At 42.4% G+C, this 13340-nt stretch overlaps 1 protein-coding gene across 1 annotated transcript in view; it reads right to left on the bottom strand.

Annotated features, from left to right (window-relative positions):
• Positions 1-66: 66 nt before the first annotated feature.
• Positions 67-13340, bottom strand: part of LOC117515551 (cyclin-dependent kinase 17-like) — a 104508-nt gene continuing 91234 nt past the window's right edge. The window contains exons 11-17 of the mRNA XM_034176163.1: positions 11040-11160; positions 9012-9109; positions 8766-8871; positions 5647-5689; positions 2269-2359; positions 2033-2110; positions 67-1934 (exon numbers count right to left, since the gene is read on the bottom strand). Of these exons, the coding sequence (XP_034032054.1) occupies positions 1897-1934; positions 2033-2110; positions 2269-2359; positions 5647-5689; positions 8766-8871; positions 9012-9109; positions 11040-11160 (575 nt within the window). The 3' untranslated portion in view covers positions 67-1896. The remainder of the gene's footprint in view (positions 1935-2032; positions 2111-2268; positions 2360-5646; positions 5690-8765; positions 8872-9011; positions 9110-11039; positions 11161-13340) is intronic.

The raw sequence follows: 13340 nt of genomic DNA, 5'->3' as shown, positions 1-13340 counted from the left end.
AGCAGCATGTTAAGCAAGTTTTAGTCGAGTAAAAAAAAAAAAAAAAATCCAAACCAGTTCAATCTGTTTAAACTCTTCGATTTAATCGGGGGGGGGGGGGGGGGGGGGTACATTGAAATCCTGCACCAATAACAAATATCCACAAACAAAATTACACTGTAGAAAAGTTGTAACACTGTTAGTGTGATGCTGTCTTCACGCGCAGCGGGACTGCGGCTCCCTGAATAACAGAGCAGACTTACAACACAAACACGCAATTCAAAAGAAAAACACTAATTTCTGCAGGTGACACATGGGAACAGCAGTAAGGACAATACACAAAGCCGATATTCTGCACCACTTTGTAACAGATTTGAGAAGTTGATACACCCCAGTGCAAACAGACAAGGATGAGGAAGCTGGTCACTCTATGCATTTTCCAAACTGTTAAGGTGTTACTGATAATTTAGTAATGCCCTTAATGATTTTACACAAGCTCTTCCCCCCACCCCCCCACTGGTCCCAACAGAGACCACAGCATTCAGGAATGATCATACCAGCATCTTAAAGCAGAAACTGACCACAACACGATCAGGTTCTAAAGTGGCCTAAATATACTATAGTGGCCAAGAGGTGCCACATTTCCAAACTGAGACAACACCATTAAAAACAAAAGTAAAAAAGAAAATCTGCCATTCGATAATATGGCTAGGAATTGATAATTTATCAATGAATTATTGATTCTACCTATTGGTCTGATTCCTGATTTTTGTGCGGAAAAAATGAAGGGCTACAAAAGGTTTTCAGCATCAATGCAGCTGTTTTCCTGTTTGCTCGATGCAGAGTTCAAGATCATGTCATTACATCTGAAGATCTTATGACAAGCTTGCAACACAGAACTCAGGAAAAACTTACTGGCATTGATGAGAGGAAGCGATAACGTCTGACGCACATAATCCTGATGGATTTAAAATTTTGATGCAGACTAAAGTGTTATAGTTCTCAATTCCCACCAGGTAGTCCCATATAAAAAAAGTCTTGCCAGTGGGGAAAAAAGATTTGTAAAGGACACAATCTGCAGCGCATGCACCAATTTAAATTGATAATTTGCTTCAAATGCACACAGCACACTCAAACACAAATGCTTTGCAAAGCTTCACAACACAAACAGCGTCTGCCCAGAGGACTAACTTACACAGCACACTGTTGTGTATTTCTACCTGGTTGGCAGAGTAAGTTTACTTCAGTGATTATTTTACTCTTAAGCTAGCTATATTTTCATGTTATCTTAATTGCTGTGCACTGATGCAACTACCTACCTGTTGAAATGATGCATGTTTTTTTTGTATGTGTAAATGTATTCTAGATTTGTTGGTGCTGTCTTAATTTGGAAGTGTTGTGGCCCCTATAAGCCACTATACAAATCCCTCAGAGTATTTGAACACAAACACAGAGAGCGCGTGAGATCAGCACCGTTGAAACAGAAACCAAACCTTTTGAGTTGCTACATCAACATCCATCAGACAGCCTGAAACAACTGAAGACACCAAGGAGCACTGAGGTGGAGTGTATGAAAAATAGTGACCAAAAAAACAAAAAAAAACATACACTTCAAAAAAGTACAAATCTATACACATTGCATGTACTCAATAAAGTGACCGAGCCAGTTAGAGTTCTAGACAGTAGTTTGATTTAGCAGCAGACTTTCTTAATAAATATAGATGTAGAGTTTATAAATGTGTCCTCTGAGCAGGGATCAGGTCAAACCTGGGGGGGGTACTGTAGAGAAGTACCCTAGGTAGTTTTTGTGGGGCGATGAAGCTGATGGGAGGCTTTCACACTCCAGCAATCATCATCGAGACTGTACAACTACAAGGTCCTTCCCTCCCTCCCAAAAATGAACACAATCCAGAGAGCCTAAAACAGCATGCTTTGCCTTCTGCTCTTTCCGTTACCTGTAAAATTAAAAATAAAACAAGGCAGACATAAGGGTGTTTTTATGACATTAAAGCTGACAAGCAATTTAAATACTGATTGTTGAATTAGTCCTCACCCGACTCTGGGTAAGACGAGCTCCGGTAGCCGGGGTCTCTCTGCAGCTGGACCTCCTTCACTGTGAATATGGACATGTCTGCCAAAGACGCACAATCGGTCACAAATCTCACCGGGAGAATAGTGCCTTTGTTATAAAGCTGTAACTGATCCTCACTATACAGTGCAATATCCTTCAAGTTGTACCTGCAGCAGCCTGCCAAGTCTGCAGTACTGTTCTGCTATTTCATTACTCACTCTCTGGCAGCGTGTGCACACGTGGCCCCAGACTCCTGAAGAACATCTGCCTCATTGCTTCATCAGCAGAGATCCGCTTTTTGGACTCGTACTAGATGTTCACATGATATAAGACAGAAAACTATTATACAATAACCCCAAAAAAGTGTGTGTGTGTGGTGGGGGGGTACAGTGGTCGATAGAAGCCACAACACTTTCAAATTAAGACTAGCAAAAGCAGAAAACACAAATCACTGCTTCAATTCAACAACGGGTATTTGCTCAAAAAACATCTTTCAAATTTGGGGAAAAAGGTTTACACACCATCAAATAGAACCTGCAGCACATGCGACAGTTTTAATTTGATAACACATCTGCAGCAAATAAATGGGCAGGGGTGGTGGCCAAGCAGTTTGTGCATATTGTTTCTGGGAAGGCTCCCAGTTCAAAACCACTCCTGCTCCTCTCCATGTAATGTGGACTTGCGTCAGGAATGGCATGCAGTGTAAAACTTGTGCCAAATCAACATGCAGATCCATCTCAGCTCTGTTGTGATGAACCAGAGTGAAACAAGGAATAACCCAAAGGGACTTACTATCTGCAACAAATTAGCACATCATACATAAAACATACTACAAAGCTCCACAACACAAAAGCAGTTTTTGTTTGGGGGACCTTAACTCAGACTTTTCAGTACATGGGTGCTCCACTCTTTACCTGGTTGGCAAAGATGAGGAAGTTTATACAATTAGTTTATTGATGATTTTATTCTTACACTAGCTATAGTTTCATGTTTTATTATTTTGTTTACAATGCTTTGAAGAGTCAAAGTCAGTTCAAGTCCTGTTGGCAGAAACCTCTGGTTGTGCCGTTTCTACTTCCATAGTTTTGCGTGTCTTTGCAAAGCATTTCTATGTTTGTTTACATTGTCTACAGTTGCATCAGACACATTCTCAAACCAAACTGATACATATGCTGTAATTTTTATGTTTGGATGCACTTTTCAATAAGGAAAAATGGTGCATTTTGAGACTGGATAAAATATTGGGGAACAATCAAACCTATGTAAAACTGGCAAAGATGGCAGAATGCAATATAAACATGAGCGATTAGTGTGGTTACATGACTTTAAACGGTGGAAAGTCAATGAACCGAACATTTTTTGAAAGCGCTGAGATCTTCGTGTCCACAGGAAATGCAAAAATGAACTGTGTTAGCATACATCACAGATTTGACAGAATTGTTAGACCCGACCCACTGAACATGACAGATGGATGGACTGGCAAAAATACTGGTGTAAAAATGTGGCTCCTATACATGTACAGTAGTGTTCAGAATAATAGTAGTGCTATGTGACTAAAAAGATTAATCCAGGTTTTGAGTATATTTCTTATTGTTACATGGAAAACAAGGTACCAGTAGATTCAGTAGATTCTCACAAATCCAACAAGACCAAGCATTCATGATATGCACACTCTTAAGGCTATGAAATTAGGCTATTAGTAAAAAAAAAAGTAGAAAAGGGGGCGTTCACAATAATAGTAGCATCTGCTGTTGACGCTACAAACTCAAAACCATTATGTTCAAACTGCTTTTTTAGCAATCCTGTGAATCACTAAACTAGTATTTGGTTGTATAACCACAGTTTTTCATGATTTCTTCACATCTGCAAGGCATTAATTTTGTTGGTTTGGAACCAAGATTTTGTTTGTTTACTAGTGTGCTTGGGGTCATTGTCTTGTTGAAACACCCATTTCAAGGGCATGTCCTCTTCAGCATAAGGCAACATGACCTCTTCAAGTATTTTGACATATCCAAACTGATCCATGATACCTGGTATGCGATATATAGGCCCAACACCATAGTAGGAGAAACATGCCCATATCATGATGCTTGCACCACCATCTTCACTGTGAACTGTGGCTTGAATTCAGAGTTTGGGGGTCGTCTCACAAACTGTCTGTGACCCTTGGACCCAAAAAGAACAATTTTACTCTCATCAGTCCACAAAATATTCCTCCATTTCTCTTTAGGCCAGTTGATGTGTTCTTTGGCAAATTGTAACCTCTTCTGCACGTCTTATTTAACAGAGGGACTTTGTGGGAGATTCTTGCAAATAAATTAGCTTCACACAGGCGTCTTCTAACTGTCACAGCACTTACAGGTAACTCCAGACTGTCTTTGATCATCCTGCAGCTGATCAATGGGTGAGCCTTTGCCATTCTGGTTATTCTTCTATCCATTTTAATGGTTGTTTACCGTTTTCTTCCACGCATCTGTTTTTTTTTCTCCATTTTAAAGCATTGGAGATCATTGTAGATGAACAGCCTATAATTTTTTGCACCTGCGTATATGTTTTCCCCTCTCCAATCAACTTTAATCAAACTACGCTGTTCTTCTGAACAATGTCTTGAACGTCCCATTTTCTTCAGGCTTTCAAAGAGAAAAGCATGTTCCACACGTGCTGGCTTCATCCTTACATAGGGGACGCCTGATTCACACCTGTTTGTTCCACAAAATTGATGAACTCACTGACTGAATGCCACACTACTATTATTGTGAACACCCCCTTTTCTACTTTTTTTTTTTTACTAATAGCCCAATTTCATAGCCTTAAGAGTGTGCATATCATGAATGCTTGGTCTTGTTGGATTTGTGAGAATTTACTGAATCTACTGGTACCTTGTTTCCCATGTAACAATAAGAAATATACTCAAAACCTGGATTAATCAGCACTACTATTATTCTGAACACTACTGTATGCAGATATTGTTGAATATCTGATGGAAAATGATGAGAGCATTCTTAAAGCGGCTCTCCAAGGACTACAGGGAAGGTACGTCTTGTCATTACTTACCATAGCAATGTTCCTTTCAAGTTATTAAAAGTGTGATAACTCTGATAATTAAGTCTGTTTTCTTACCCCCACTCGGGGTCGGGGTTGTGATTTGGCACAAGTTTTACACCGGATGCCCTTCCTGACACAACTCCACATCACATGGAGAAATGTGGCAGTGGGTGGAGGTTTGAATCGGGAACCTTCTGCACTAAAACCAAGCGCACCACCACCCCTGTCCAACGGTGATCGATAAACTTAGTATTTTTTTTCCATCTCGTGGACCCTTCAAGGTTTTTCTTTGTGGGAAAATTGTGTAAAACAAATGGTGGTTTGTATGTGAAATCCGAAGCTTCATGCTCACAATTATGAATATCACACCGGCTTTTATGCCACCTTTCAAATCTAAAATAACTGTTTGCACTGTTAACAATGTGCACCTGTCATGTTTACACTTCACCTGAGCTTAAGGCTTAAGGTTTAAATGCAGTTTAAGTAGTCTTAAAGAGACAAAAGGGGGTATTTTTAAGATCACAATTCCTGACAGACAAAGTAAGACTCACTTTCAGGAAGGACATCAACAGTTCTACGCCATCAGAGTCCAACCTACAGAGAGAGGCGGGGAATGCCAGCAAGAGGTCAGTGGATGTGGGTGACACAAATAATGGTAAGCGTAAGGAAGGAACTAGACTCAACTATTCCACAGGATTTCCTTACAGGAACACTCCTAACTAAACAATAATACTAATGCGTAACTCACTAAAATCTGCTTCAAAAACTACAACAGTGTAGCACTTCTTATGAGACCCAGGTATAGTAGAAGTATTTGCTCATTTCCATCTCCAACAATTACAGGGCTAATGAGAGGTAGCAGTGAGCAGATTTATTATTATGAAATTTAAAGACACTTAAAAGAAATGCCCAAAGTAACCAGACTTGTCCCTTAATTTCTGATGTATCTATAAAACATTTGAAAATGTTGGGCCTCCTCTATAAAACCTCTAAAAGGTGGTGATGGATCTTACATGTTTCAGATACTGTTGGGTACCTTAAATATTCTGATAGTGATAATGATCTTATTAACCCTGCCAGAAGTGTACGCTCATGACTGCTTTTGGTAACATCCGGTCTGGGAGAAGGCTCTGGTGCTGCACTTTGACACATCCACCACACGAGGGGACCATCTTGGGAACCATCTAGGCAGACTATAGGTCCATCTCCCCTCTCTTCAAAGTAACCATACAGTGGATCCGGAAAGTATTCACAGCGCTTCACTTTTTCCACATTTTATGTTACAGCCTTATTCCAAAATGGGAGTAAGTTCATTTTTTCCCCATCAAGATTCTTCTCACAATACCCCATAATGACAACAACATGAAGTTTTTTTTTTTGGTTTTTGTTTTGTCTGTTTTTTTTTTTTTTTGTTTTTTTTTTTTCAGTTTTTGCAAATTTATTAAAATTAAAAAGCTAAAATCACCTGTGTATGAGTATTCACACCCTTTGCTCAATACGTTGTTGATGCTCCTTTGGCAGCAATTACAGCCTCAAGTCTTCTTGAATATGATGCCACAAGCTTGGTGCATCTATCTTTGGGCAGTGTTGTCCATTTCTCTTTGCAGCACCTCTCAAGCTCCATCAGGTTGGATGGGGAGCATCGGAGCACAGCTATTTTCAGATCTCTCCACAGATGTTCATTTGGATTCAGGTCTGGGCTCTGGCTGGGCCACTCAAGGACATATACAGAGTTGTCCTGAAGCCACTCCTTTGATATCTTGGCTGTGTGCTTAGGGTCACTGTCCTGCTGAAAGATGAACCGTCACCCCAGTCTGAGGTCAAGAGCGCTCTGGAGCAGGTTTTCATCCAGGATGTCACTGTACATTGCTGCATTCATCTTTCCCTCAATCCTGACTAGTCTTTCAGTTCCTGCTGCTGAAAAACATCCTCACAGTATGATGCTGCCACCACCATGCTTCAATGAAGGGATGGTGCCTGGTTGAGGCTGTAATTGCTGCCAAAGGTGCAGCAACAAAGTATTGAGCAAAGGCTGTTTTTTATTTTTAATAAATTTGCAAAAATTTTTAACTTTTTCATGTTGTCATTATAGGGTGTTCTGAGCAGAACTTTGAGGTGAAAAAAAAATGAATTTACTCCATTTTGGAATAAGGCTGTAACATAAAATGTGGAAAAATTTAAGTGCTGTGAATACTTTCTGGATACACTGTACCTCCGACAGCGCAGCCACTGCAATGTGGTTGCTCCAAGCTCCATGACAGCAATGGAACATGGTTATCCTTATACCGCGTTCACGACACGCGAGGCCAGAAATTCGCATCTCTTGCCTGGCGATGGACACGCCACCATCACCTGGTGTGTCGCTCTGCTTTCACTGTGAAAATTCGCCCCAATGCGTCATCAAATAGGAGTAGCTTCCATTACGCTCACCCTCGAGTCAACATGGCACACCTCGATCACAGGGAGCGAGTTGCTGTGCTCTATTTATTGTGGAAAGGTGACAAACGTCGCCAGCGGCACCGTCCCTGGGATCACAACATCCTCATGAGGCGTTCCCAATTCAGGGGTTTTTCATTATTTGCTGCAGGAGCTGTGTCTGGATGACGGCCACTTTCAGTGGTACTTCCGCCTCTCCAGGACCCAGTTAGAGGACCTCCTGTCTCGTTTGTGCGCGCACATGTGGAAAAAAAACAAAAAAAAAAACTGGCTGCTGCTGCAGTGCTGCTGCTCGCTCTCTCCTCAAACTCTGTCATAACTGTGTTATAAACCAGTCACCATTTATTTTATTATACATCTGTGTAGTTAATAAATAAAAAAATATTCACGGATGATTCGTTCACACGCGCACATTTAAAAAACGGCTGCTGCCGCTGCTGCTCGCTCTCCCCTCAAACTCTGTCATAATTGTGAAATCAAGGACAAAAGGGACATAAGTCCTGCTCCCAGTCCTGCTGCCAGGCTGGCAGACAGGACAGGACATGTCCACGTCAAATATGTCAGTACATATCCAGTCTCTGATTGGTCATCGCGGCGCGACAAGACGAAAAAGTTCAGATTTTTCAACTTGGGGAGGAGGCGACGTGATATCGCACCACAAACACATCAATCACTCAAAATCACTTCATTCGCGTCGCTGCATTCACGTCCATTGCGTTTCACTGCGTGGCTTGGACTTTTGTGACGCCACAACGCGTCCTTCCATAGGGATTACATGGCAACCTGTCGCCGCCATCCGGTGTCATCCGGTGTGAACGCGGCATTACTGACAAAAAAGATGTTCTAAGCGCCCACCTGCAGGAGCTGTCTCAGGTTTGAATGTGGACACTGCTGCACACCAAAAGATCCCCCCAAAACTGCACTAGTCTCAAACCTCCAGAGAAAAGATCTTTACTGTTCTCCTATGGTTAAATCTTTTCTGGAGACGAGGTTCCAAATGGCTTTGCCCACCTCCTTCACAGCACATGCCACCCTCCAATGGAAGGCGGCAGCTGAGTTACTCCCACAGAGTGTGGAAATGCTAAAAAGCTTTTGTTTGATACCACTCATGAACTGAAACATAACAGGAGACACCATCATTTCATCCACTCACAGACAAACTAGCAGTGTGAATGCACATGCTTAGGTAGGAAGACTGAGTATTATTAGACCACACTGCTGCAGAATGAGTTACCTGGGTGCATGGTTCACAAGGGGCTGGGTCTTGTACTTTTGGAATTTGGAGTACTTAAATTCTTCGATGGAGGAGATTCCAGGCCAGCTGTCTTCTGTAGGCGTGCCTGTAGAGGACATTCAACTGACTGTGTCAAATTATACTTTACTGTGTTGGCTGTGTTCAGTCAGTCACAGGGGCTGCAGAGCAGGTAAAGCTGCTAACCAAAATTAAGCACTTTCATTGCCAGCAGAGGGCAGCACTAACCTAGCAACCTGAAGATGAGGTGCAGTTCGTCCTCTACGGTGGATCCAGGAAACAAAGGTCTGCCAGCAGCCATCTCATAGAAAATACAGCCCACACCCCTGAGGAAAGACGGCTTAATACATCAACAGACTGAAAGCTGCAGCTTTAAACCACATGCCAACAGGTCTTACATATGGAAGAAAAATCCATTCACAGGCCAAATACAATCGAAGGGAAGAAATATCAGGATATGAGACAGGAACTAATTCAAGAATGTAGCAGCAGGTCATTGTAAATGTTGGGAAGTATTTCAAAGTTAATTTGATAATTGCCTGAGTGTGTTCACTAAAAAGTGATACGTCACATCAAAGTGTCTTTCCAGTAGATGACACACAAGACAGATTAATACATACACAGCCCAAACACACATGGGCAAACAACTACTAATGCAGCTCACAACGAACAACCAAACCAAAACCTCAACTCCAGCTCTGTGATCAAGCAAAGAGAATAGAGTACCAACAGACAACACTCCGACGTATGTTAGACAATAGCCACCGGAGACGCTGTAGAAGCGCTGCAGCCATCTTGGACTGCTGATAACGTCAGCATTCTCAGCAGTGTAAGTTAACATGCTTTTTGTCTTGATGGATCATTATTGGGGTTTATGTCTGTCGCAAGCAGAATACTGAAGACACAATGGATAGCCGTGGTGAACTCTGGGACCACTATGACTCATAAAATAATTACAGAAAAGACTTTCAGCTCTGAAAATAAGGGATTTATATTCTGCTTGTTGACAGCTGAGAAATGCAACCGGAGCAAACGCAGAGGGACTTTTTTTAATGCTGTGGTTATTCACACAATAAGGAATTAAAGCACTTCCAGGCGTCTTATGTGGATACGTTTTCGTCAAACTGTGACGGGGGGGAGAAACAACATCAGAAGTGTGTGTTGGTCCCAATATAGATTTTCCGGATGATTTTCTCATGGATAGTATGACAATGAACAGCAGCCAGAGCAGCCAGCTTGATGAGGATGCACTGCCGAATTTGGAGCGCAGTGCGCACCAGCCAACACGACAAAAGTTAAGTGAGCCAACTTTTTATGTATGCGTTACGTGTTGTGTATCTCAGGGCGAGGGCAAATATCTGTCATTTTGGGCGAGTGGGCATAGACGTTGGGCCTCTGAAAATGCATACCGCCCTCCAAAAACATGTTACTGTATTAGTATAATCCATCAAAGTCAAATTATCTCACCTTGACAATGCAAAGTCAAGTCTGGGAGCATGTGCTGGTGTCACGTGTTGCCACATCCACAATGCCACATAACCACTTCGGCTCCGGCTGCATGACAAACAACTGATCCATCCTCACCTCTCTACCTTAACAGTCTTCTGCCGCAGCCAGGAGAAGCACGGGCACCGACCCCCGTTTGCCTTCACCAGCCGCTGGGGTCATCAACACTGGGGCACCTGGATGCTGGACCATGTGTAGTCAAACACACCACATGGGCAAAATGTCATCACTGACATTCCTCCACAACACAAGTGATACTCCTCACCAAGGTCTCCCAAAGTAACCATTCGACACAGTCATCCCAGCGCTACACAAGGATCCTCTGAAGAGACCTGGTACCAAAGCTATCCAGTCAGGAAAAGCCTATGACCCACACACACGAATGTCACTGTCAAGATAAGTGAATGTCTCTACAAGTTCAACACTGTCACCAGATAGATACAATTCTGATATCCGAGTCCACAAAGTCATTAAAAGCCTGGTTCTTGATGTCAGACTGGACTCCTTTTACTTCTTGCACGAGTTTAGGAGGAGATACACTTGATAGATTCATGGACAGACAGAGTGATTCTATACATGCCCCCTTCCCAATTTTTGCTTGTGGGAGGCATAATTAATGAGAGTACTTTGTATTTTACAGTTGCCTTTGCTCTGTCAGCTTTACTCAAATGGTTTAAGCTGTGAGGAGCCAGGATTCTGATTAATGCTTTCCCATAGCAGAAACCAGCCTGCTGACTCAGACCCACTCACCACATGTCGATCTGTGTGGAATACTCTGAAGAACCCAGCAGCACGTCAGGGGGCCGATACCAGAGTGTCACCACCTCATTCGAGTATGTCTTAGTGGGGACTGATTTTGCTCTTGCCAGGCCTGCAAAGACATACAAGACATAGGCATACAAGAGACAAAAACTGAATCAAAAAATATATCTCATTCAGCACAAGTGTGGAAAACAACAACCTCAAGAGAATAAAACAAAACAGTTCACAAAATGATGCCCCCCATTGTGCCACACCAGTTGCCCGTCTGTATTATATGTATCAATTGTAGTAGATCTATTATGAATGAAATAGTTGAATAAACAACATGATAGATCTATTTATGTATATATTATATATATATATTGATGTATGTATATAATGATGAAAAAAAAACAAACAAATAAAAGTCCAATCATCTCCCCTTGAAGAAACCAAACCTAAATTATTTTTCCTTCATGCACATCTTTGCACGGTGTGCTCCCACTGTGGGAAGTTTCATTCAGCTTATCACATCTCAGTACATTAGTCACACTCTGCACATAAATTCATAACTGTCACTCACACATACACATGAAGATACATATAACTCATGTTTACTCAAGATACTTTCTAACACGTGGTAAACTGAGTTTGTCCATGACTGCTATGATCAGCTCCTTTTTGCTGCTTCTGTTAGAGTTTATTATTGTGGTTATCATCTTTGTTGCTGTTTTGTCAGTGTCAGTCTTTTTCTTTAATTTTGGAAAGGAGGTGAAACAGCAATAGTGTACAGCAACATTAAAAATATAGTGTCACAGGCAGTGTAGCTCACCTGGATGATACAAGTAGTTTAAGCTAGAAAAGAGGGCACTCCAAAGATTATATCAATGCTAAAATTAAAAAAAAAAAATCTTAAAACCTGTCAGATATATTTTGGAGCTAGTTACTAGCTATCCATGTAGCAAATTTTAGCTCCAATCTTTAAAAACTGCTGACCAATGGCTCTAGGTGCAATTTTCAATATGGCCACCATGACAGCCATATTTCAAACAGGATCGCAACACCTCAAACAAACTTTGGTGTCCTCATGGTTAGGAACAAGCACACCAAGTTTCAGCTTCATTGGATCAGGGATTTCTGAGAAGTTGTTTAACGTGACAACTGGAAATGTAGGCGGTATCATAGGCCTCACTCTGTCACTGAATGAGCTGTTCAGCTCCACTACAGTCCGGTGCAGTGGGTGAGAGAAGTTGTCCATGATGGATTTGAACTTGGCTAACACCCTCCTCTCAGCCACCTCCTCCAGAGAGTCCAGAGGACAGACCAGGACAGAGCTGGACTTCCTGACCAGCTTATTCAGTCTCTTTCTCTCCCGCTCTGTGCAGCCCGTGGCCCAACAGACGACAGCACAGAGGAGAGCAGAGGCTACAACAGAGTCATAGAAGGTCTTAAGCAGAGGCCTGCTCACTCCAAAGGATCTCAGTCTCCTCAGGTGGTGGAGGCGGCTCTGGCCTTTTTTGTACAGGGCGTCAGTGTTGTGAGTCCAGTCCAGTTTGCTGTTGAGGTGAACACCCAGGTATCTGAAACTGTCCATAGTCTCTATGTCCTCCCCCTGGATGTTCACCGGTGGGTGAGGTGGTGGTTTCCTCCTGAAGTCGATCACCATCTCCTTTGTCTTACTGGTGTTGAGACACAAGTGGTTGCGCTCACACCAATCCACGAAGTCTGTGATGACCGACCGGTACTCTAGCTCGTTCCCCTCAGACACACGACCCACAATGGCGGAGTCATCAGAGAACTTCTGGAGGTGGCAGCTATCCGTGTTGTGGGTGAAGAGGAAAGGCGAGAGGACGGTGCCCTGGCGCTGCACCTTACCACCTCAGACTGACAGCCGCGCAGCCGCACGTACTGCGGGCGGTCAGTGAGGTAGTCGATGGTCCAGGCGGTGAGATGTCCATCCACACCTGTGTCTTCCAGCTTCCCCCGCAGCAGTGCCGGTCTGATGGTGTTGAAAGCTCAATTGCTGCATAAATTGGCTGATAAACAGCTATATATAAGATTTTTTTATTTTTTTTTGTTATTGGAACGCCTCAAACAAACTTTGGTGTCCTCATGGGTAAGAATATGCACACCAACTTTTTGGAGAAGAAGATATTTACACACAGTGACACCAATGGACAGGTGACCTTTGGTCCAAGTGAGCTAAATTATTTATTTATTTATAATCAACGGTATGAGCCAGCACAGACTCGCACTGGTGTGATGTGCACAGACAAAGGAAAAGTTGAAAACAGACTAAGATATGAATTG

The sequence above is a fragment of the Thalassophryne amazonica genome, chromosome 8 (assembly GCF_902500255.1).
Source record: "Thalassophryne amazonica chromosome 8, fThaAma1.1, whole genome shotgun sequence".
In the NCBI taxonomy this organism is placed as follows: Eukaryota; Metazoa; Chordata; class Actinopteri; order Batrachoidiformes; family Batrachoididae; genus Thalassophryne; species Thalassophryne amazonica.
This window is presented reverse-complemented; position numbering and strand designations above follow the sequence as displayed.